At 44.6% G+C, this 26,317-nt stretch overlaps 1 protein-coding gene and 1 non-coding gene across 10 annotated transcripts in view; both read right to left on the bottom strand.

The window, feature by feature from the left end:
• MAST4 (microtubule associated serine/threonine kinase family member 4) overlaps nt 1–26,317 on the bottom strand; it is a 610,913-nt gene that overhangs the window by 5,138 nt on the left and 579,458 nt on the right. For 6 of the 9 annotated variants that reach the window (XM_066376251.1, XM_066376259.1, XM_066376287.1 and 3 more), the window contains 7 exons: nt 22,060–22,182; nt 21,762–21,874; nt 19,830–19,957; nt 19,106–19,341; nt 11,298–11,527; nt 10,402–10,524; nt 1,599–1,735 (listed from right to left, as the gene is read on the bottom strand). In XM_066376251.1, coding sequence (XP_066232348.1) covers nt 1,599–1,735; nt 10,402–10,524; nt 11,298–11,527; nt 19,106–19,341; nt 19,830–19,957; nt 21,762–21,874; nt 22,060–22,182 — 1,090 coding nt within the window. Of the gene's footprint in view, nt 1–1,598; nt 1,736–10,401; nt 10,525–11,297; nt 11,528–13,858; nt 14,060–19,105; nt 19,342–19,829; nt 19,958–21,761; nt 21,875–22,059; nt 22,183–26,317 lie in introns of all 9 variants that reach the window. The other 3 variants (XM_066376307.1, XM_066376317.1, XM_066376327.1) reach the window with 1 other exon arrangement.
• LOC136390043 (U1 spliceosomal RNA) lies at nt 16,939–17,100 on the bottom strand. The gene has a single exon (XR_010748571.1). It is a non-coding gene; the product is annotated as a U1 spliceosomal RNA (small nuclear RNA).

The raw sequence follows: 26,317 nt of genomic DNA, 5'->3' as shown, positions 1-26,317 counted from the left end.
GATAATACACAAGAACGCTCTGGAAGGAAAATCGTCTCCGATACCGAATTCTTTAATGGCAGCGCACTGGGCAGAGGCTTTATCTGTGAGGGGCTGTCTGCTGTGCTCATTGCATTGTGGGCTCTGGAGTATTTCTAATGACAATGCAGGCGGTACAGTCACAGAGAAACATCGAGAAAGGTGAACTGAAGCTTATCCTATCAGCAGGGCACCATGCTACAGCAGAAGCAAGTGTGTATTTATGCCCCAAAGCACCATTTACAGCACAAGGCACAGCTTCAGACTGCTTAGCCGTGCAGGAAGCTGCACACAGTTCCTTCACCATTATGCAAACCTGACCCACCCCTGGTGAGGGGGCTTAGGCAAAAGTTTAAACACAGCTACCCCTCGAAACAGTGTGTTCTGCATGACTCACAGCACAAACAAAATATAAAGCACACATAAAAAAAAAAGAAAAAAAAGAATTTCAGAGTTTATGTTGTGTGTGTCTGTGTGTGTGTATAATTTTAATAAAATAAATGCACTTGGGTTAAAAAGTCAGTTTCATAAAGTTATAATGAAAAATAACAGCTCCTCTCTCTGCCTCCCCTCTCCAACTCTCCAGAGAAAGGGAGTATTTCTTCTCCCATCTGCCTGCCTTCTGCTAAGTAATGTGCTTACATTACTTTTTAGTTTTTCAGTTTCAGAAATTATCTATTGATGTCCTACCACAGAAGATGAGAACTAAGCTCTTATACGACCCTTTCCACCTTCTGACCCAACACACGTCCCCTTTTCCATTCCTCCCAATGAAGCTAAACAAAAAAATTTGGTTAAGGAAAAAAAAAAAGGCTGGTGTTTTCTCTTTATGTTATAAATATTGTTCATAGCTGGGCTATGGAAAGAAAGCATAATTCTATTTTCTTTCTTGTCTAACTTTGTCTTTCCTGGAGTTGATCAGTATTCCTTTTCCATTTGCTTATTTTTCTACATTTCTATCATCAAAAATCCTCTTACTATGGTCAGACACATCAGATTCAAGTGGGTAAAGGGCAGGTGTGGAGCACTGTGTAGGGAGCACATTCGACAGCTGCCAGGCGGGAAAAGTCCCCACCAGAAACGTACTGCATCCTGCCGGGGTCCCGCACCAAGCCCAGAGAGACAGACCCGGTGCCTCCCAGATAAAGAACAGGCAAAGCCTTTATTTCCAGGCTTGTGCGGATGCTTTTAAGATATAGTTATTTCAAAATGTCTGGCATTTAAAAAACACCAACTGTTTTTAGATAGCATAAAGGACATTATTAAATGTGATTTAACATTAAAAACTGCTTGAAGGTCCAATTCCTCAAATCTAACTCAAATGAAATGAGGTCTAGGGGCTTAAGAAACACCAAAGGACTTTTCACAGTCCTTGCACAGAAGATAAAGCAACCCAAATTCTTCTACAAAGTAGCTATGTAAGTGCTAAATAATGCCATTGTGAAGATGAACTTTCATGTATAAATATATGTGAACCTTAGCATAAAATCTCTCATATATAAGCATTTAAATTCAGTAGGGAGTAACTTTTCTTCCAACATGAGTCCACTAAATTCTCAAAAAATACTGCTATAACCAACCTTTCTAGACTTTCTTTCTTCTTAGATTTCTTGCTCCGCCTCACCATCCGGCTCTTATAGCTGTTTCTCCTGGCTGGTCCCGTTTTGATTGATGTGTTTTCAAACGGGGTAGTAGTGATTGACACCTTATTCCCACTCTATTAAAGAAAAAAAAAAAAAAAGAGCTGGTATTAAAGGGAAATGCTGTAATGAAACAAGATCAGAACAGAGATAGGAGAGTTGAAGACAAAGACACATAAGGACATACATCTATACACGTATATAAAAGGACTTCCGTTTCTAAATAACCCTTTAAGCAGTGAAGCCCTAGGAGAATACAAACTGGAAGGAGGCAAAATGGAAGGTTTCCCTAAGAGGGGAGGCTCCGGGCTCCACAGATCTGAGTTCCAATCGAGCTCTGGGACCTGAGCGGGCGGCTCTCCTCCCTCAGCCCCACTTCCTGTGCTAACAGCAGAACCAGGCCTGTCTCCCTGTCTCCCAGGGGCCCCTCTGAGGACCACACACAGGAGCGAGCCGGTGACGCCTTCAGCAGCAGAGGGACACATGGGGAGGCTCTATAAATAACAGCTTCATCCATATGGATTAAGTATAAATAATGTGCCCAGGGGCTGTCGCCTTGGTTGATTTATGTTTCTTTTTTTCTCATTTTTGTGTTTTTCCTTTGACCTAGAAATCAAAGAGTCACAAAATTGAATAAGACTTTTATTTTTCATTATTTTAAAAGGTTCCTTTCCTATCACCATAAAACCTGTCAGCTTGCCGGGCTGGGAAGTTTATGCCAAGTGACTGTGAAACAGCCTCTCTTCAACCAGGTCACGTGAGGTCAGGTAATTCCAGTGGTTTCCTGCGTCTCTCGCTCAGTCCAGGGACAGGGCCTTGCCGGGCAGGCCTCGGGGACGGACTGGAGAAGGGAGTCTGAAGACAGGCCGGCGGTGCCGAGGGCTGGGGCGCGACTGATCCCCTTCGTTCTGGCATCAACGACCCGTTCTTACACTTCTTAATAACCAGGGAGAAACATGTCCTCTCAAAGTCACAAATGGCCCTGACTACCTTGGGAAGATGAGAAGTATAACGAGAAGGGCCTTCTAGAAAGCCAGTGTCGGGAGGACACCTAGCAATTCAGCCCTTGGTGGTACCAAGCAAGGGGGCGGTGAGCCTGAGGGGGCAGGGCACTGGAACAACAGGGAGCGACTGCTCTAACATTCACGTGTACTCCGTCCGTCCCCCAACCCGGGCGGTAACCAACGCCTTTATAAGAAGAAAATAGTGAAGTATAAATAAAAAAATTCCCAGTTGGCAGAAGCCAACTCCCCAACGAACAACGGTGGGATTTCAGTACGTTGCCTGCAGGCCTATTTCCAGGCCCGTGCACACTATGCACATGTATAGACATACTGCATAAGTAATATTAATCTTAAATGGATCTAATATTTAGTTTTATGTTGTCTTTTCATTTCACATTTTATAATTTTGAAAAACTTTCCCTTCGTCATTGAATATTCTTTAAAAACCTATGTTAATTAGCTGTATTATAATACGTATTCCATGAGACGGGTGTTATCAAAATTTAACTCTTTCCTCTACTGCTACTGTTTTCTACTTTTTAATTCTTATAAGGGTTGAAATAAATATCCTTCTCTATATATCATGTCTTGACCTCTGACATTTTCCTTAGATTAGGTCATTAGACTCCATGTGTTGAATCAAAGGGTCTATCTGAGCTTTTTAAAGACTCTCAGTACAACTGATACACTCTTTCCCAGAAAATTTATGCCAGTTCATGTTCCTGCCAGCAGCACGTGGGTACCTATCTTACCACAGGCTTGTCAGAACTGAATATTAACATTAAACTACCAAGTTTATAGGTACAAGTTATACCAAGTTTTAATTTTATTCTTTGACAATTAAGTTGAATGCTGTCTCATTGAATATGGTCATTTGTTTTTTGGGTTTTTTTAGGAAAGATTTGTTCCTCTCTTACATTTAATTTAGTATATAAAAAGCTTAGTATTTTATTATTAATTTTAGAATTCTATATCTATTTAAGAATCTATAATCTCATCCCTAATGTCATAATTACAAAAATAAGTTAGAAAAATGGATATGATCTTGAACAAGAGATAAAAACTACTTTTCATTATAAAAGGGTAAATTATATGTTCTATATGCAAATGCCAGAACTTTAAAAATATACCTCAATTTGATAATAGAGACTGACATTCTGTTTAGAGTTAAATGGGAAATTCTTGTAAGTATGAAAAGCCTACCAACGAAGGTTGTTTGGAATCGGGCCTTTCTTCTCTCCACAAATCCAGTGGAACCGTACTAAGTAGCTTCTCCTATGCCTTAGCTGAAGGAAAAAGGCAACAAAGTGGGAGCTGGGGCATACCCTTCACTGAGGCTGTCAGTCCCCTTCCGCACTCACATACAGAGCGGACACACAGGGCCACACTGGCCACTGGGGTGTTCCGCCACGTGAGCTTCCCGAGTCCGAATCCAGTCTACCCTTTTCTCACAGAATCAATGCTGACTTTTATATCTTTACCTAGGAAAGGATAACAATGCTACCTGGTACTTTAAAAGCACATTATGAATATTAGAGTATTTTTCTCATACATTCTTTCACTTTATTTTTACAACCAGGTCATGAGAGGGTTTTTTGTTTTTTGGGTTTTTTTACCTTGGGAGATGGGAAGGGATTGTTACCCTTCCTTGCATTCTAAATAAGGAAAACAGATTCAGGGACGTGGCGATTCTTCCTTCCTGGGGTCACAGCGCCCAGTGGGAGAGCCCGAACCTGTCTGCCCTGCCCCCACCGCCTCTCTCATTCCCAACTTGAGGGAAAGTGGAGGTGAGAGAACCAGGCACTGATTGACAGGAGGAACAAACAGGGCATCAGACTGTCAAGAAGACATTAAGAAGATATAAAAAGATCACAAACAGTTTATAAAATAAATATGAATGCTGAACAGGTGTCAGAAAATAGTTACAACCAGGAATGCTAGATCACAGGACATCACTGGACTCTGTAGAAACGGCCCCTTGGCCTGTAAAACAATCCTGGTTTTCTCTTCCTTGTTGCTACATATGGCTGTTCCAGAGGACAGGCAGCTAGACTTAGGGAACTACAGGAAGAGGTAGTGTCCCTAAGGGGAAATACAGACACGGAAGATGCCAAGTAGCAATATCTGGTTAGAAACACTAATGACTGAAAATGTAAGTGCCGGGAAGATAACTTCGTGACCAGGTGAGAAATGGCAAGCCTGCCCCCTGGTGGATCCATCAGCCACAGGGAGAGCTGCTTACACACGGCTCATGTTCAATACATTCCTTTGGAGAACGAGCAACCTCCTACCAGAGAGGTTCTGTGGTCCTGGTTTAAAAATAACAAAAAATGGGGCCAGCAGACTGTTAAACGTTCAGTTAGCTCTCTTTTACTTTAAACTATTTGTGTGATTAGTGCACAGTGGGAGGGAAATTATTTTCAGCTGGCTGAACTGAACACAGTAGCAGAAGTCGGTCTATCCAATCTCTTCTTTCAATCTGGCTCCTCATTTAGTTATCCGTTGGCCTGGAGTATCTCTTGAACTAGACTTTTTCCGCATTTCTTTCTCTGTAGAATGCGCACGGGGAATGGCGACCTCCCTGCGTAGCTGTGCCCTTGCCCTAATTCACGCCCTCCACCATCCAGCCCCAGCCAGCGAGCACAGTCCATCCCTTTTCTGAACCCAGGCTCCAGCCACACGGTTACTTGTGCACCTCAGGCACTTGGCGCTCTCTTGCCCCCGTGTTTCTATGCACTCCCTTTGCTTCGCCTAGACTGCCCTGCCTCTCCTTCCCACACGAAATACCAGCCTTCATCGTCCTGCACGGGCGACCCCTAACTCCTCACGCCTGTACACCCTGGTGGAAGGCCATCGCTCCTTCAGACCTGGGGCCACAGGTACAGTTTATTCTTGACGTTTAGCACACTGGTTGTAGCCTGGAATTGCCACTGTCTTCCCTGTGGCATCAGATGGTAAGTTACCGGCAACTGGAGAACCGAATGTGGGAACACGCTGGTGGAACACTTGAAAGTGGACCTGCAGGGATGCAAATCCTCTTCTGCTCCTTCCTAGCAGATAAGCGCAGGCTGCTTGGCTGACCTCCAGGCTTCAATCTCTTCATCTATAAAATGGGGGCTCTTTTATTCATAGCAGTTACCTCCCAGGGTGTGAGGATTACCTGAGCTTATTTATGTAAAGCATCCTCCATTTCCTGTTAGTCCTATGTGGCATTTTTGGTGGGACCCTTGCAGGACTTAGTGCAATACTCTGCACATTTCAGGGGCTCAGCAGCGATGTGAGGATGGTAATAATGAGGTTATCTTGACGGTCCCCACTTCAGTATTCAGAGGTTCCAGAGTTCATGGAAATAAAAATTCTGAAGCAGGGACTGATGAAGTTTTAGGGCTTGTCTTGTCTTATGCATTGGGGATTTAAACTAATGTTATCTCAAGAAAGCAATCTGATTGTGTAGACTTTCCTGGATTAGAGAGGTTTAGCCAGGTAGGTTATCATGTGAGCAGGGGCCATGACTGGGTCAATATGGTCTCCATCCATCATTATAGGGAAGCTGTGAAACAAACATGGAATATGCTATGTTCACAATCCAAATGATAAATAAATATTATAATGTATTTCTCTATATTTACATGCAGCCCTACGTGATGGCTCTCCCTCCTTTTTCTAAGGGTGCCATGAGATTTTGTAAAGAAGCTTGTAAATATAAACATCATGCAGACAGCATCCAAGAACACCAAACACAGCTACCGTCCTGATGTCCCGCCAGTGACGGCACAAAGGAGCCCAGTGTTGGTACCAGTCACTCCACACTCTGTAGAGGATCGCTGTGTGAATTTGGAAGAAAGCTGCACAATTACACAGTTCACTGGGAAGGTAATTAAATCCCTTGTATCCTCTTTGTTTCGTTACACTGGTTACTCCTCTTGAGTGCTTCCTTTATGAGCAATAGGCAGGATCTTCTGCTTGGATCTGTGACAGAGCACGCCACGGCTTCAAAGGGTGCCAATGGATCTCCAGTATAGCATGTCTACACGATTTCAGAGACACACATCGACTAGATGCAGGAATGAAAGCACTCTGTAACCAGATGATACAAATGCAATTGTGTGATCAGTGGGATCGTGTGATTCTGCCAAGAGACCTTGCCAGAGACCGCTAGGAGAAATGTATATTCAAATGTCACAGAATCAGGAAGAAAAGTATTGAGATTCAAAATCATATCAGAATACTTCATAAAATAAATGATGAAAATGAAAAATTACGTCTCAGCAAAATAAACACGTATTTTCTAAAGCTACATAATTCGGTTTATTATTTCTTCTGATTTTAAGAGCGGAAATATAAAATGATATAACGATATGCTGTGTCAGGCGCTACACTGCACAGAACAGAATGCGGTTATAAAGAATGAAGAGGGCCTGCGGAGGACCCGGGTTCGATTCCCGGCCAGGGCACACAGGAGAAGCGCCCATTTGCTTCTCCACCCCTCCGCCGCGCTTTCCTCTCTGTCTCTCTCTTCCCCTCCCGCAGCCGAGGCTCCATTGGAGCAAAGATGGCCCGGGCGCTGGGGATGGCTCTGTGGCCTCTGCCCCAGGCGCTAGAGTGGCTCTGGTCGCAATATGGCGACGCCCAGGATGGGCAGAGCATCGCCCCCTGGTGGGCAGAGCGTCGCCCCCTGGTGGGCGTGCCGGGTGGATCCCGGTCGGGCGCATGCGGGAGTCTGTCTGACTGTCTCTCCCTGTTTCCAGCTTCAGAAAAATGGAAAAAGAAAAAAAAAAAAAAAAAAAAAAAAAGAGGGCCAACCCATGTAACCGTGTAAAAATCCCCCTGACCTTCCTTTAATTACTGATGCCAAGGTACAGAAAAGATCGAGCAGGATTGATGACAACTAAGAGAAGCTCACCTATCAAAACACAGACGTATTATTGAAACAAAGGGTCAAAGTGAGCTCCTAGAAAAACTCAAGGACAAACAGCACCTCTGTCGGCCCACCTTTGAGGTCCCTCGTCCACTGGGATGGCTCATATACTGGATGTTGTAGACATAGGGACACATTCTCCTCCCTTGCCTCCCAAACCTTCCCTGACCCCTTACAAAGGGCCTATCTGTGAGCCCACAATGGGGCACCCCTAGAGCTCAGGATCGGCACTGTGGGAGAAGCAACTAGTCAGACACACTCATCTTTGTATCTCCTTGAATTTTGTCTTGGGGAGTTCTGAGGTCATCCTGAGGGACTTTCACAGCTAAGGGATCTCAAACTCAGCAGTCCTTCTCTGTCTCCCACTGCTTGGACACTTACTCAGAGAGGGTTGTTCCAGGCCAGCTGGGCAGAGAGCATTGTCAGATAGATGGTGAATGAAACTAGATCCAGGTAGGTACCAGAAGCAGCACATTTCTGCTCATTAGCCATATTGCAAAAGGGTGAACTGCCTCCATGGCACCTTACGGCTTTTATTACCAAACTGAAAGGCATATACAAAAGTAGTTGTGTGGTACTTGCTCCTCCCATGATAACTTTGGGACAGCAAGCAAAGCAGAACCCCAGAGTTCACCTCAATTCCATGAACATTTTATTGAGTACCCACTTATATACCAGAATCTGGCTAAATGTGGGGATTACGTGGGAAGTTTTCATTGTAATTCTGCATCCCTCCTGCAGGGCTTCTGTCAGATTGGCGTGTTCAGCATGACCACAGCTGATTTCTAACACTGCCTGTGGCTCTGCAGTGTTCTCCAGGCGTTCACTCCTATCCCTCTGGTGATCGATAGCATATATTTTTGAGAAAGCTGGCTGGCGTTAGAGGAATACCATGTGAGCGTAGATGACAGCAAATCCAGCTCTGAGCCTGTGTTGGACCTGAGCTCAAGACCAAAATCTCATTAATGCTGTGAAATAATCAATGGCAGTAACTTTTATACAATCTATTTCACAATGGACCTCTGAGCATATATGCTATTACTACTCTTGGAACCGAGGCCAGACTCAGAATCTTTTGAAGATTCTCTTGTGCTGCCTGGGGGTACAGCAGAGAAGGAAGGGAAACGGTCACCTAACTGAGCTCACTTTTGAAAGGCTTTACACACCCACTTCCCTGGGGCACCTCCTGCATTCCTCATTTCCTTTCAAGTTCCAATTACAGGTCATTTCCCTGTGATACCTCGTCCCACTCACAAGAATGTTTTCTCCAAAAGTATGAAATTCCTCCTTCTGCTAGAGCCCTGAATAATTAGTTACATTTTATGTGTTTACACATGCTCTGCATGTTCCACAATTCTTGAGGGCAAGGATTGCGTCTTAAATCCCATTACTAACTTCTACTATGGTACCTGCCTCAGCCAGTGTTCTAGAAATGGTCTGAGTGCACGTTATTTAGATGACAGACACGTGTCTATGCTTTGTCAATAGGCCTCAGATTATCTGAAGCTCTGACTCATACCTTCATGCCTGCTAGGCTCTTACAATGCTCACGAAGCAAGAGGCCATCCAAAAACCTGTTGATCTGTAAAACAATCCTACAACTAGAGAAACTAGTCTCTAATCACAGAAAAACTAGTCTACTTTCTAAAAAAAAAAAATGTAGTATCAAACTCTAATTCATCTCTATTTGTTTTAATCAGATCTATATTTGGAGCTACAACTTTATATTCTAGAGCCAGCAGTTGGCAAAGCAAGTAACTCAAAAAGCACAGGATCCACGGAAGATGTCCCCTCTGCACTCCTTTTGGGCTTCCTGTGCTCTTCTTACCCGCAGGCTTTGTTCCGCTTAGTTCTAAATAGAAATTAATCTCTATTCAAAGTCATTTGTGTGTGTGTATGGGGGGGGAGGCCTAATGATTGCCAGAGCCCTTCTTCCATTACCACCTATTTATATAACTTAGAGTATATGTGTTTATATTCACAATTCTGTTATTCCAAGGAAATCCAACTCTCAGGCTAAACTTCCAGGTCAGACGCCACAATTTAATACCACTTTGTCTTCTACTATACTGGAATAAAACCTCCTGAATGTGGCCCTGGTCCGTTGGCTCAGTGGTACAGTGTGGATGCCCCAGGTCTGATTACCACTCAGGGCACACAGGAGAAGTGCCCTTCTGCATCTCCACCCCTCCCCTACACCCTTCTCTCCCTCTCTCTCTCTCTCTCTCTCTCTTTCCCCCTCCTGCAGCCATGGCTCAACTGGAGCGAGTTGGCCGTGGGTGCAGAGGATGACTCCAGGCCTCTGCTTCAGGCATTAAGCATAGCTCTGTTGCTCAGCAACAGAGCAATGCCTCAGATGGGCAGAACACTGCCTCCTGGTGGGCTTACCAGGTGGATCCTAGTTGGGGTGCATGTGGGAGTCTGTCTCTCTGCTTCTCCTTCTCTCACTGAATAAAAAGAAAAAAAAAACCTTCCGAATGTTCCTAAAGAAAATCAACTTTAGCAGATTTCCAGATTTTCCTATGTGACACACATAAAACAAAGAGAACTCCTATTATCTGTAACTCAGATAAGAAGCCAAGTTAAATTAGGAAGTGATTATGCACGTATAAGAGTATGTTTTTCATGATATAGAACCAGAGAATTCATATTTTTCTCCTTAACATGAAATGTGGGACAACCGAATACATTCTCAGTGATAAGACGGTGTGTGCAGGGGTATCCCAGAGATGAGTTCTAGAACTCAGTTATAGAATACATGGTCCCAGGTCCTCCGACTGCCCGCCTCCTCTGTATGGCTATGACATGTAAAAGACAATACCTTTAGCAAGAGCTCTATTACTTCTGTGTGGACAAGTCCATGGACTGGTTCTCCATTGATGTGTGTGATCAGATCCCCGGCCTTCAGGCCTGCCTGGCAGGCTGGACTTCCTTCTTCTACATTCTACAGTCCAAGAGGAGAGGATACATTTGTAAGCAAACAAATGACAACCCCTACTGTTTCTAGTGGCAGACTATTCTGAGTCAATTAGCAAATGATTCTAAGCTCCTAAGAGGAAATCAAAAAGGCATGGTTACTACGCTGCTCACAAAAATTAGGAGAACAGGGATTGTGCAGATACTCCGGTACTTTCAGCCTTTTGTATAGTGCATCTTCACCAATAAAATAAAAGTTGGTTTTGCATATCATTTGCTTAATCAGACTTTCTTTGACTTGTCATTTGCTTTTCTGATGTTCTTGTTTAATAAAAAAAAATGCTTTTTTTTAATCGTTTCATATTCATTTTGAAATATCCCCTAATTTTTGTGAGCAGTATAGTTCTACTGTCATCATCCTAAAACAGGAGCATTCCTATGGTTCCTTAAAAAAAAATACAGGTGATTTGAAAAAGTAGGGTTTTTTTTTGCCTTTAAAAATAAAGAATAATAAAAAAAAGGATGGATATAGGACTGTCTTTGATTCTTTCTACCAGCTCGGTACAAAGACCGGACAATCAAATGTGAGAACTGGACAGACTATGAGAAAAGATCCATTTTTGCTAAGTTCCGTTGTACCATATAGGTAAAAGGAATAAGCACTAAAGGAAATGGGACAGGTGAACAAATGCCAGCTGCAGAGAACACACATTTGCCGTTGGCTCTGTCTCAGCCAACCCATCCATTCCCCGGTCTGGCTGGGAGTAAAGAGGGACGAGGAGGAGCGACTGCTGGCCTTACCCAGACGATGTGGTGCACTGTATAGATGTCACTGTCTCCCACGTACACCCGGATGGCTCGGATGGTGAAACCGTAGTTCTTCCCTGAGCTATGGATGACGATGGGCTGGTGGGGGCTGGCGGAGGCCGCTGAAGAATCTCGGCTGGGAGAGGAATCCCGTGACGAGGAAGGGTCCGAGGACAGGGAGTGGGGAGACATTGGACTCCCCAGGGGGGAAACAGCAAACATATCTGCAACAGAGAAGCCAGTCACGCACACTGATCAGGGCCCACACAAACATGCATGCAGCCAGGACACCCCATGTCAGCCCTGCTGGAGTTGGGAGCAGGGTTGCAAAACAAATTCATTGGTTTCTAATAGAAAAATAAAGAAGAAATAATGTAAAAATATTTCTATTGGGAAGTAGTATGGGTTTCAACACAGAAGCCTGTCAAGGGAATTTCAAAAGTGTCTCTATTTCAACTAGCTTTCATTTAATAACCTAAAGTTATAATTTCTTAGTTCTTTATGCTAATTAAAACACATGCAAAACTTAACTCCTCTCTCGCTGTGATATTGTTTAATGCATTTTATTTTAATTAAAGAAGTAAATCAAAATGCATGAATTTCAAGTGCACCCCACAGAGAACACTGTGGACAGAGTAAAAGAGTCTTAGGCTCCAAATCTTGCCTAAACCACTTTAACAGGGTCCTTTCCAAACACCGATGGCCAGGAAAGAAAGTTTTAATTTATCAGCTGCTTTTTACATTATTATTAAACTACTACTGATTAAAAAAAAAACCTGGACCTAAAAAGCACTAAAATGGCAACTTCTTTATAAAAGAATCCCTCATCACTATGGTTATAAGTGATTCTCTTCATATATCACCTGCATTTTAGTAAGGTTTCTGAGAAGACAATGCAGGAGAAATAGAGAAATGTTAAGAGGAATTTAGTTCACATTCCAAAACCCTGATTCTACTGTTTTCCTTGTTTTAAAAGCAAACACCTTCTAATTTATAGTTCGTATCAATGTTCCAGCTATGTGAATCTAAACAGATTTTCACTGGTCATGTGAAACTGTGTGCTGTGTGTCTGAGAAAAGAAGAATCTACAAGAGAGACTGAGGTTTAATCGTGAGCTCAGTCGGAGCCAGGCTACAAAATGCCAGCGCTACGAAGACTCGCCGGTGTGGTCAGCAGCCAGCGGCCACAGTGCGCTGGAAGTATCACCCTCGTTTGTTCCCATTCTTAGGTCTGTCCCAAGTAGAACAATGAGCTGCTGTGTCACTATCCACGCCCCTGCACTCCCTGATTTCATGTGGCATCCCGGTGCTCTTTGGCTGGCTACCTTCCGTCTAATTAAGAGGGCAGATGGAGAGACATACCCTGGTGGGCAAGGGACTTCAACACATGCAAGTGGAAAGAAGACGGGGTGGATACACAGACCCAGACTGCGGACAGTCCAGGCCTGGATCCTTTACTTCATGACAGATTGTTTCCCTTATCGCCCCAAGCTGAGTGACTGCTCTACTTTACCAAGACATGGGCTTTCTCACCAGCTTCCAAAAGTGGACTGGAAGGTCACTCCCGCCTTCCTGACTGCACTGCACTGCACTGCGGCCATGGCCCTTGGGTGTGAGTAGCTGCCCAAACTAGGGAGATGGGTGTTCGCTTTATGGTGCTAAGTGGGATGCCTCCCAGAGAACAGAATAGAGTGAGCGCAACCCCCAAATGAGCATTTGTTGATACCCAGTTTTTTTCCTGCACAAATTTGAATTTCAAAAAATGTAAACAATCTCTTTTATACATGGTCTGGATTCTTCCACATGCAAGTCATCTGTAATATAATTCAATTGTCACTTCTACTCTACTGCTGTCACTTGAGTGATAAGTCACCACCACCCCTAGTGTGTATATCTCATCTCTGCCAGCAGAATCACTGGACTCAGTGATTACTAGAGGCAAAACCAGGTTGATAGAAAAATACTGCAACTCAACGAAACTATAACCAAGCCCTGTTTCCTAATACAGGGCAGAAAACTATTTGACTACCAGTAGGAGGAAGCATAGCTCAACAGACAGGGCTGGGGAAACTTATAACTTCAGTGCTGTCTGTGAGTTTCTGCATCCCCAGAAATAAAAACGTATGTTTTCTGTGTCTACTTCCTCATTAATTACATGAGAAAAACTATACTTAGTTTTCCAACACAGCTGCTGTAAACAGTTCTGTAAAGTATATAAATGATGTATCGTGTAGGAGAGAAAATTCTTCAGGAGGGAACTTGATGACTTAACTTGGAAGGGGGAGAAAAGAAAAGGAAAGAACAAATAAAAGAAACAAGGCTTTGTGGGAAGAAGGGCTGCCCCATCTCCTGATTCGGAAGGATGCGGGAAGCAGCGAGGCACATGAGCTCTCCAGGAGCTCGGGGGGCTGTGGGGAGGAGCTCTGGAGAGCTGGGCGGGGACCCCTTCCTTATTGCTTCAGACAATCTTGCTTTTCCATCAGCATTCCAAACTGGGGCAGGGGGAAGGCCACATGCACATATCACACAAGTTCATGCGAGCAGATGTCTCTCTACCTCCTGGGATCATGAGGGACAGAGCACTGGCAGAAAGGGACTTTGTGACTTTCCCCGAGATTTTCTTTTTTTCTGTGCTTTCTAAGCGCTGCCGAGCCATGTGAGAAGCGGGTTCGCTGGATGGCTTTGAGGAATTATCTGTACTGTCCACACACTCGCTCCGTCCATTTATCTGATCCAAGTGCTCTGAAAAACTGCCAACTGTACAAAGAAGAAGGGATAAACACGTTCAAGAAAATCTGGGATAGGAGAGGTGGGGAAAGAGAGGAAGAGAGAGAAGGAAGGACAAACACTGGGAGACATACTCCCAACGTGGTTCTTGATCCAGACGGTGTCAGCAAACATCAAAACACATGACTGGTCTGAGAAGGTGACGTGGAGAAGGAAAGATGACAGACAGAGGGGTCAATTCAGGTTTCATTCTACTTGCATACTGAGTCTGCTAATTTTCAATCGATGACGGACTTTCTAGAATCTGTAGTTTATAACCCATGTAGAGACAACTCCTCCCCCAACTCCACCATGCTATGAAGCAAATATCACCTTATGAACTCCATGACCGCCTACTGTCTGCTATCCTCTGATAACTATGGCCATCGCTAGGAATGCTGTTCATAATGGTTTTTGATATATGAGCATCATTTAACCACTTCATGTGGACTTCAGTTTGTGTTACATCCTCCCCTCTTTCTAATACACACCTCTCACTTGGCTTAGGCACATAACTTACGGAAAAGTCCCTGGCGTGCCTCCTTTGACGTCTCACACCTTTCACTCTAAGCTCCTTGTACATCTCACAGGACAAGATAAAGGATATTACGGGCTCCATTACTCAATGGCTCACTACACCTTCCCAGCTTTTAATCTAGATGGTGTGTTGTATCTGCCCTACAGTTACTAGATCAGTGGGAAAAAGACCCCTTCCCCTCTAAGCCAGCCGTTTCTTATTTTAAATTTTATTAACTTTTAATGTACACTGGAAGAGTTATTCTTAGTTATAAAAATAAGGACCTCCTTCAGCAGAGGATCAGAAGAGAATATAACCACCTAAAAGAATGCAGAAATGTAGGTCCGGGGACTGCACAGTCCCCGAGGAAGATAGTTCTCGGGCAGGGAGACATGCTGAGTCCCCCAGAGAGAAGCTGGACAGCCTCCCTTCTGGGATCCACTGCTGTTCCTCCACAGGCTATCAGGGTCTTTCTTCTTTCTTTTTAAAATCACTGATAATACATCTCTGTTCTTTCAGGAAAAAAAATTGCTTATTTTATTTTTACTTCTAAATGCTATATTATAAGCCTCTGCTTTAATAAATCATGTACACTATCATCACCTCAAGATACATAATCCATACAGAGAATTTAATACCATTATAAATGATCTTTTGAAAGACCAGCCAGCACATTTTAAAGTGCTGACCATACGACATTCTTTGCCATGGAAAGAGTTAGGCTTAATTAGACCCAACGAACATCTCTGTCACACTGCTACATAAGCACTGCTCGACTGCACAGCTGGAGTCTGGCCCTAGTTCACAGGAAGTGGCACAGACTCTAGAAGGGGGTCCAAGCTAAGGGAAGCCTGTCATTTGGGAGAGTAGGCTTGGGCACAGCCCAGTTCGTGCCCTTCTATTGTGCTACGGGGACAGGAAAGATCCATGGACTTCCATCTACACCCATCGGACCTACAAAGGAAGACAGTTTTAAGGCAAGTATCAACAACCTTTCTCTACGCCAATCTCAATCTCACTTAACAGTACATCTATTCTATTCACTCTAAATAAGGAAATCTATTGCTGAAGGGCTTGGTAAAAACTGATTCACAAGTCAAACATCTCACCTCCGAAACCTTCAGCTTACTTCTGTGTAAGCTACTACCTCCCCCGCCCCCACACTTCTCCTTTCTAATTTGGTTTGGATAAGATCACTGACAAGTAAAAAATGAAAAGCCGAATCTCTTTACAATGAATAATTTGTTGGATGCGATTGAGCACTACACCTAAGACGCCATGACTTTTACTTTTCCCTTCTTTCAAGTGCTAGGAGGGCACGAGAGGAAGAGAACCAGGGGTAGCACTGGGACCCCGACACCTGGCGTGAGAACATGGCGTTCCACCGTCTCCCCTCTCGCCTCCCCCATCCTAGGTCACGGCACTGTTTGCAAGCGTGAGCTTCTTTTCTGCCAACGGTGGATAATGTCACCTTAATGTTCTAGAAATGTCAAGGGTTCTTTCTTTTTGATGGCAGAGCAAGATAAAAATCAACAAATTTAATTTTACTGCAGTCACGGCTCTCAGATTCTCTAATTACCCTTGGCTATGAGCAAATCAGCTCATTCTCGACTCTGTGCAGCCCCCAAGGTCTTTGATTATTTTTAGTGAGTGTAAGGGGGAGCCAGAGAGAAAGGTGGTTTGAATCTATTAATCAAAATGCATGGCAGGACCTAGGCAGATTTTTTTTTAATTATGAAAGTCATCTATCAAATATTAGACACCATTCCCCTCCCCTTACCTCCTACCTTTCTGATAGTAAGGTAAAGAGACTAAGAGATCATCAACAATTTACCATGTTAAGAATGAATTTTAAGTGGAGGTAAAAATACTCTATTCAGAGAAAGAAAATAAATGAAGAAATTAAACTAAAATAAACTTAGTAACTGGAAATATAAAATACTGAGTTAGCTACATTTGATTTGATTACCAAGATGAACGAAAAATGGTCCAGGGTCCTAGATTACCATGCCGTTTCTACACTATTTCTACACTCCTATTCTTTTGGCATTTTAGTCAGGACAAGTGGAATTATCCTAATGGAAATAGAACTGAGGTGAAGGGAGAGAAAAAACCACACGTAACAATGTTTTCCCCATGATAAACTATAAGTTACATATGAAGCTCCTCTATAGAATCTATTTGTTCTCACTTTTTTACTGAATTTAGTGGGGTGACATTGGTTAATAAAATTACAGGGTTCAGGTGTGCAGTTCTGTAATACATCACAATGTATATATTGCATTGTATGTTTACCCAAATCAAGTCTCCTTCCTAGAACCAAACTTTCACCCTGTCAGCCCCCACCCCACCCCAGGGGAGAGTGTGAACAAAGTCCCCACTACCATGAATTATGCAGTCAAGTTTCCCACATTTGGGAAAATCAAAAAGGTCAGCATATTGGAGTGTAATGGATAAGTCTCGTCCTGGGAAAACCACCTTTGTGATCGTGATGTCTCCCCTACTCTTTTTTTTTTTTTGTATTTTTCTGAAGCTAGAAACGGGGAGAGATAGTCAGACAGACTCCCACATGCGCCCGACCGGGATCCACCCGGCACGCCCACCAGGGGGCGACGCTCTGCCCACCAGGGGGTGATGCTCTGCCCCTCCGGGGCGTCGCTCTGTTGCGACCAGAGCCACTCTAGCGCCTGGGGCAGAGGCCAAGGAGCCATCCCCAGCGCCCGGGCCATCTTTGCTCCAATGGAGTCTCGGCTGCGGGAGGGGAAGAGAGAGACAGAGAGGAAGGAGAGGGGGAGGGGTGGAGAAGCAGATGGGCGTTTCTCCTGTGTGCCTTGGCCGGGAATCGAACCCGGGACTTCTGTATGCCAGGCCGACGTTCTACCACTGAGCCAACCGGCCAGGGCTTCCCCTGCTCTTTTTAATGAGGCTAGTATAAAACCAGCCTATGAAATTTATTTTCTTAAAATGATTTTTTCCTTTTTTGTAATTTAAGTGAGAGGACAGAATATAGACTCCTGCATGTGCCCCAACCAGGGTCTACCCGGCAAACCCCATGTGGGTCAGATACTCGGCTCATCTGGGGCTGATGCTCGCAACAGAGCTATTTTTATAGCTTCTGAGGTAGAGGCTCCACAGAGCCATCCTTAGTGCCCAGGGCCAACATGCTCGAATCAGTTGAGCCCTGGCTGAGGGAGAGGTAGAGGAAGAAAGAGACAGAGAGAGAGAGAGAGAGAGAGAAAGGAGGGGGAGGAGAGGAGAAGCAGATGGTCATTTCTCCTGTGTGCCATCAATGGGAATCAAACTTGGGACATCCATACCCCGGGTTGACACTCTACAACAGAGCCAATCAGCCAGGGCTTAAAATGATTTTTTTAAAAAGAACTTTACTCTATGAATATTCAGTGAGTTTAAGATTTTTTCATGAAAAAATCTTGGAATACTCATGGTTATCAATATAACATTGAATATGACTTAATGAAAACATTTATTATAGCAACCATAAGCCATTTTCATGTTTTATTTGTTTAAAAAAGCATAAATGTACATTGCTCTGTAGAAGGATGAGCTGTGCATAAAACTTTGATAAACCAAATGCCATTTTAAATGCACTCTATGGGCTCACTCTGAAGGAAGTGAAAGTTTGATTATGTAATGAGAACACCTCCATTATTAAGGGCCAGCAAGTTACCTATGATATATTAAGCATTTACCATGAAGACACTGTTTCTGTTGTCAGGATAGTACTTCATACAAAAGTAACATTATGAAGTGCTTCCACAGAAAAGGCGCAAGCCCCTGGCTGCCTCTCAAAGGGTCCAAGTGGTCTCAGGAATTTCTTACTCCAATTACTCCGAGATCGGGAAGGTAACTTTTGTCTGCAGCAGAGTAGTTTCATATGCACATAAAACACCAATCTGAACTGTGTCGGTACTTCTGACTGACCTCCCCACTCTCCATCCCAGATGCACAGGAGACATCCATGAATCTCACAGCTGTAAGCACACTGCCTCACCCACTGAGATTCTGGTGTGGAGACGTACGTTGCTCAGTTTGTCCCCTTAACAAAAAACTAACTCCATTTCTACCATCTATTTCAGTGCAAGAGGAAAAGGTGGCTTCTGCTATACCTTACAGGTGATGCAAGACATTTTTAAGGGTAATTTGGACACTGGACTATTTGATACCGTCCCTTATTCCTAACTTTGAGTTAGAGGCACCCCCCACAAGACAGGCCTTCGCAGCCACAACAGAGAGCATGTTCCCTTCGTGTGTTCGGACTGTCCCTGCTGGATCCCACTGAGACCAGCAAGAATGGTCTGCTGTATGGCCAGGCACTGAGGAGGGGTCCGTGACACCCGGTCTTAGTTCTTAGGGGCTCATCCCCCAAGCCCAAGAGGTTGGAGTCTAGAAGCATAAGACATCATCACCCACACACAGCTGGACAGGGCAGCCCCGGGACTGAGCACCCGCAGTCACAGCCAGGACGGTGCTTGCTGGCAGTCACCACGCCCAGGGCTTACCTGACAGGGTAGAGCTGCTGATGGTGCTGGCTGGGGTGGTGACCTCGGGCTCCTCCTGAGCACACTCAGTAGGAGGAAGGGCTGGCTTCTCTGGCTCCTCATGGAGATCTCCGGGGCAGGGAGCAGCTTCGTCTTGTTCTGCCTCTGTTGAAATAGCCAGTTTGGGAAGCAGGCCAGAACTGAGCTTATGTCTGTTGCTTTCAGTATCGGAAGAGTTGGATGTGGATAACTGTTGCCTTAATTGAAAACAAAAACAAGTTGTGTATATATATTTATATATACATCAGGAAACCGTTCAGGGTGCATTCTGTAAGAAACCAGGTAAAATGGAACTTACAGAAGCCTAACCAAGACCCGCCTAGAGCAGTGGTTCTTACAGTGAGGCTTCTAGACCTGTGGCATCAGCAGCACCTGGGACCTTGTGAAGAGATTCACGTTCTCGGCCCCCATCCCAGATCTGGGTCAGAAACTCTGAGGAGGGGACTAGCATCCTGTGTCTTCACAGGCCCTCCAGGTCACTCTGATGCACATTCAGCTTTAAGAACCACAGCTGTGGTAGCTACTGCTTATATTTTTTTCTTTTCTTTTTTATTTAAATATTGAGAGATAGAGAGATGGGAAGGAAGACAGATGAGAAGCATCAACTCGCAGTTGCATCACTTTAGTTGTTCACTGATTGCTACTCACGCTACTGCTTATAGTTCTTAACAGGCGTCTCACATACATTTCAGAATACTCCGAACTCCAGCTCAGCGTTTCCGTGGAGGGTACAGTCGTGCTTTTGGTTTTGTCCCCAGGGTCTTCCTTCTCCTCTCCTGAATTCTGCGTTATTCGGTCTATACTGCTGAAAACCTGGAAGGCAGAGTCAGTGCTTACTCATGTCTTCTTCACAGAGTCTGTCAGGAAAAATACCCAAGTCTCAGGAGAACAACCTGAGCTATGACTCAAGATTGAATTGAGACTGCATATCCAGAAGGTATTTTCTAATACTGTTTACTTGAGTCCTGAGATGAATGGTCAATGTATAGTTTTTCTTTCTTCTCTGTGTTGTGGGAAGCTATGAGTTCACCGCTCTGATAATGAACTCTGTGTCTGCTGACAAGCCCAGAGGGGCTCTGGGCTCTAGGTCTGGGGATCGAGGCACACCCCAGGTTACTCATTAGCCATGGAGTCAGTCAGAAAAAGAAAACCGGAGAAAAATACTTAGTGGCCACCAGTTAGAAGTAGGAAGGAGAAAAATGAATTGAAATTGAGTGCAAAGAGAAAAATAAATGACCTGTTTCAAAAGTGTGTGTGTGCGTGGGGGGGAGATGCAGTCCATATTTGGTTGTGAGTCAGAGGTATTTGCTCAGCTTATAAATCACATATATAGGCAGGCGGCTTCCTATGTTGGTACTGGGATCTCTGAAGGGGATCAGAGCTTAGGCAAACCCGAGACCTCTGGTATCAAACCTGAGACCTCTGGTATGTCACCGGAAAGATGGAACGTAATCTAGGAAGCTGAGAGCCCAGCCCAGGAAGCACTTCCTACTGCCCACCTCAGTTTTTAGCTGCTCTTGTGGCAATGGCCCTTAGACCACCTACCTCGACTGGGGTTAGGAGGAAAGTGGCTAAAAACATGAGCCAGCAGGAAGGAAACCGAGCCTAGCGGCTGGCTTTGATGAGTCAGAGAACAGGTGCTGGGGAAAGCCAGCACTCGGTGAGATCAACGCTCTACACTCAGGTCCTGGCTCTGGGGCAGACCTGCCCCACACCCTCCAGGGAAATGCCCGCCTCTCTAAGCCCTTCCTACAAACACAGGAGGTATGCCGGTCAATTTACAGGGGCGTTCTTGGTAGTCACTTAGAAAAAGATACAGAACACTAAAATCACTAAATGCAACAGAAGAGCTAAACAGGAATCGTGAAAATGTCATCGCAACAGCAAACACACAGCTACTGAAAATAGCGAAGGGAAGTCGGGTGCCTTCTACGTCCACCTCCATCTTCCCAGGGCCCGCTGCCCTGTCTCAGAAATATCAGGTTTCTTTGTTTTGATTGTTTGTTTTAATCTTACTTGATCAGCAAAAAAAAAAAAAAGCATCTTTCTCAAACATCAATTGTACTATCTTCTACCATTTCCCAAATTCTAGTCTCACTCCCCACTGGCTCTTTAATATAACTTACATTTTTCTGTTATTGGTTAGCAGACTTTCTCATTCTACCCGAGGGTCTTAATTCATGTTAAGGAGTAAGCCTTCTTCTTTGTGCTGTGGTCCGTGTAGCACTAGGAGAAGGCTCTGCCACTGAGCACAGCGTTCTTTATTAGAACAGGAAAGAAATGGGGGGGGTGCCTCCACAGCCTGGCCCCGAACTACCCCAGGGCATGCAGAGCCGATGCATGGCTATGAGGTACTCCCGAGACAGGACTCTGAGGGCAAGTCTGTCCCTCCAAGAAAATAAGATATGAATGCAACAGGGAAATATACTACTGAGGGATAGGGATTCTGGATTAATGAGATGGTGAGGTCACTTTTCCTAAAGAAAATGAAATTTTAAGTACAGGAGACCCCAACCTCCATAATACTGCAGGTGCTTTTTACAACTGTGTCCCACTGTAGGGTACCGACCCTCTGGCCGGTGGCAGGGACCCTCAGTGAGACCTACATTTCACTTACTTTTGAGAACCTGTGTGAACACGAGGAAAATTGCCTTATTTCCACGTTAAAGTCTTCATCGTTTGTGTCATCTTCCTCCTCGGTCTCCATGTGATGATACTTCTCGGACCGAGCTACAGAGAAACGTGAGGAAAGAGCTCCGATTACTCAGAATGTCAGCTTCTAACTTTGGTATTTTCATTATTGGTTTCTGTATCAAAGCAACCTTATGTTTAAGAACTCATAGGTTCTAGACTGGAAGGTTCTAAGAGAAGTAGAGCTATTTTTCTGCAATGCTCTATGTCAGATATACACGTACTATCAAAATAACTTGTGTCATCTTCGGATTCTAGCTGGGGAATGAATTCTGCCTTCTGTCTCAGCAAACTGTTCCAGTCCAAGGAACGGAAGAATCGATGCTGTTTGACCTCATAAGCGCCACCTGGGGGTAGGGAGTGGAGGAGAAATACAGAGGGGAAAGTGTTAAACTGTCCTTCAAGTAAAGGTAAACATCATTTTTAAAAGCAACCTTCCAAGCCTGACCAGGCAGTGGAGCAGTGGATAGAACGTTGAACTGGGATGCGGAGGACCCAGGTTCGAGACCCCGAAGTCGCCAGCTTGAGTGTGGGCTCATCTGGTTTGAGCAAAGCTCACCAGCTTGGACCCAAGGTCACTGGCTCGAGCAAGGGGTTACTCAGTCTGCTGAAGGCCCACGGTCAAGGCACATATGAAAAAGCAATCAATGAACAACTAAGGTGTAGCAATAAAAAAACTAATGATTGATGCTTCTCATCTCTCTGTGTTCCTGTCTGTCCCTATCTATCCCTCTCTCTGACTCTCTCTCTGTCTCTGTAAAAAAATAAAATTAAATTAAAAAAAAAACAAAAGCAACCTTCCCACCACCCCCCAAAAATCAATAGAGCAATAAAGAAGTCATAGAAATCTTATTTTTTCATTCTACATCCAAAACATCCCAAACCTCCCCATAATCTATCAGCAGATTTTATATTGTTGAAAGCAGTTGTTATGGCACAGTTCTTCATTGTTAATTTTTCCAGGGCTTCTTCCGTTTTTTCAAAGGTAAATGATGTGGCCACTTAAAATCACATTATGCTGAACCTGGGGATGTGGATGCAGGTTGGCCCAAAACACATTTGCTCATTGCAAACCTAAAGAAATTCTAACAAACCACTAAATGTGTTCACAGCAATATTTCCCCAGGAGGTTGGGTTAATAAAGATAAATTTTCCTAAACAGAATATAATGGTTACCATTCAATTTTATTGGATTGCTCATCAATAGACGTGGGAATTAGATTCTGTGGATTACAGATTCTTAACTAAGAAACAGACAAACCCATTTGATAGATTTGTAATGCACAGAATAAAAATCAATCACAATTCCTAAGTTTTAGGCTTCTTTCTGTCACCTCAGCACAGTAGTATGATTCAGTGAAAGAATGTTTTTAACTCACGATTTTAAAGAGTGACTTTGAAGGGCCTGCCCCATGTAAAGAAAAGAGGGTACACACATTATAAAATCATAATGCGAGAACAGGGCAGCTGCCCTGCCACGGACATGCCCACTATTGATGAGGGCGATGAGGCAGAAGCGCCCTAAAAAACATCAGGAAGAGAGAGAGTTCTCCCGAGACTAATACCAGGTCTAATCAGCCTCCCTGCCAGGAGACGCCCTTCTAGGTGTGATGTGCATGCCTCCTTAGTGCAGCTGTCACCCATACTTCTCATCCTGTCCTCAGTGGGCCACGAAAGGAACAGATGAGAAATGTAAGCGGAATGAAAAACAGGCGTGGGTCTTGGAGCGGGGGAGCGGACTGGCTGTGTGCCCAGCAGGCCCTTCCAGCACACGGTGCAGGTCTCAGCGCTAAAGCCGGCCAGGAGAAACGTGCTCTGAAACAACGGAGTGGAGGGGAAAGAGCAAAGGTGGGGTGTCACCCCCAAAAAGGGGGAACAGATCCTTGACCAAGCATTTGACTGGACTCTGTACCCAGGATCCTATGCAGGTACTCCCTGGGCTCCCAGCACAATCCCGAAGCCTGATGCTGATGACAGCAGCTACAGCACGAGCAACTGCCATCTGAGAGCTAACAAGTGTCGCACTGGATGTTAGAGGCACTGCGTTTCCTTGAGCGCATCACTGAAAGCAAACCCACAGAGGAGGCATTATCAACTCCATTTTTGCATGACTAAACTAAGAAAAAGCAACAAAGTATACCGAACCATGAGCCCCTGTAAGGTTTAGATGGCTGAGCAAAGTCAGTCTAAAAACACCCACATCCACGCTCTGTGCCTCACTGCCATTTGCTTTATAAGGGGGCAGCATGGTTTAGTTCGCATCCTATCCTGCTGCCTTTCTTGTATCAATTTGCAGATGGACTCACAATGGATAATACTGGGAAGCTGAGCCAAAGAGCCAACTCTCGAGGCTGTCCTCACGGCCCCTTCGTATAGTCCAACGTCAGTCCTCCGTGCAGCCCAGCCCTCCTCCCGCCCAACCAATGTCCTCAAACAGCTGCCAGTGACGTTTTCTTCTAGTGCCCTCATCATGGAGAAGTTAAAGGGCTTAAATATTTATCTATCCAACGTCCTCACTGTGTCAGTGATACTGAGGTCCGAAGAGTCAAGCTCTATCAGTGGTCACCACACACTACACTGCAACGGCCATCATGTTCATAGGCCTCACCAAATGGCAGCTCTGCCGGTCTGAGGTCACTCAGCTTCACCCAGAAAAGCGCGGTTCTCTAGCCAAGTGCTCAAACAGCACTGCTGAACCACAACCAGAGTGCCTGGTTTTTCACACCCCCACCTGCCACTCTTTGGAACACAGCTGGTGATAATCATATAGGACACCTGGGTCATCCCCAAGGAGTCACAGCCAACTGCAGACCCAGCTCACATTTCTCACCCTCTGGCCTTTGTGCCCACTGAAAAAAAGGCTGCTTATCCCTTGGTCTGTTTCTCATGCACCTTTGGAGAGATGAGGAACAAAAGAGTTAAAAGGACACACTGTGGGAAATTATCTTTGTTCTAAACTGTTGGTGCAATAAGGATGATGGCATTATGAGCCAAATGCAAGTCACCGGACAGAGGAATTCATGCAAATGACAGCTCTCAGAAGGATTCACTGGGTAGAGAAGAGAAACTGATTACTTGTTGAGCTTCTATTCTGTACGAGGTTAATGTACAATAGATACCTTCATGAACATGTTTGCACTGAGTCCTCACAATAATCCTGTGAGGTGTAGAACATGCCCATTCCCACAGATTAGAAAACTGAGATTCATGGCAATAAAGAAACTACTCCAGACCGTTAGTACGTGGTGGAAGTACATGGCTCAGGGGTGGAAGTCAGGCCCCTCTGAGCAGCTCTACAGGCCAATGAGCCAGGCTGCCACTAAATATGTTACAAGTTCAAAAGTCCAGTTCAAGTACAAGCTCCCAAATTGCAAGTTATGCTTTGTCAGTAATGTTCTCCCTTGAGTTTTTCTCTCCTTTCACGGAAGTTTCTTAAACATCCATTATGTTCTTCACAATCCTTTTCTCAGCCTTTCCAGTCTCTTGGGCAAATGTGCATTCACACATTTTCACAGTGCATTATTTTGCCTGCTAAATATGCATTAAATCCAAAATGCTATCATTGGAAGCAGCATGGCAGGCCTGCGGGACTCTCAGCCTCACTCTCTTGAGTCCCCTGGGACCCGTCACATTGGACCTGCCTGTTGGGCAGGCACTTCTTGACCATGCTAAGAGGTTGGGTGGGGTCTTTCCAAGGTCTCCTTTGCACTTGTGCTAGGAGATTTGTTTCTCAAACTGTCAAACCTGAAAAGACCGATAGTAGCAATCAAGAAGAAATTGCTCAGTGATATCTTGCAGCACATAATATATAAATGTGGACGTGCTGACAGTCGTCAGAGCCCTGTCTCATCAAGGCAGGCCCAGTCAGGAATTCGAGTATTCTTGGAGGAGCGAAATAGGCAAAATATTAAGTGGGAAAACTCTCCAAACGGAAACATGAACACTGAAGGGAAGGGGACTCATCAGAAGGGCTGGGCTGATTCCAATAAAATTTTAGTCATACCTGAGGACAACACTTCTCTGGGACAGCTGATTGGGACATATCAATAGATATTTGTATTGTTGCAGGGCAATCGTAAATTGCCATTGCCTCTCATATTTGGCTCAAACGAATAAAAATCACTCCTCAAAACTCTGCCCCATACAGAGCCTTGACACCAATTCTTTGACAGCTACTCTTATCTCTTGAACCATAAAGCAAATCTGACTGCAGGTCACAGAGGGTGGGAGATAGCAAGTTTGCTCGTCACTCAGTGAAGAGGAAAAGCAGAGAGAGGGGAGGGGGGAATACACAGCACTCTGCAAAGGGAGGAGCACCACCACCTCCTCTGTGGCCTCTGTCCAAAGGGGACAGCATGAGATTAAACATGCAGAACATTACAATGACAATGCCAGTGTCACACCAGGTTCTAGGAGGCAGAGAGGGGATCTCTTATCCTCACAGTGAGCCTGGGAGGCGGCGCTGCTACGCTTACTTTTACG

This window comes from Saccopteryx leptura, chromosome 1 (genome assembly GCF_036850995.1).
Source record: "Saccopteryx leptura isolate mSacLep1 chromosome 1, mSacLep1_pri_phased_curated, whole genome shotgun sequence".
Lineage (NCBI taxonomy): Eukaryota > Metazoa > Chordata > Mammalia > Chiroptera > Emballonuridae > Saccopteryx > Saccopteryx leptura.
The sequence above is the reverse complement of the archived record's forward strand: the minus strand, read 5'-3'. Positions and strand labels throughout refer to the sequence as shown.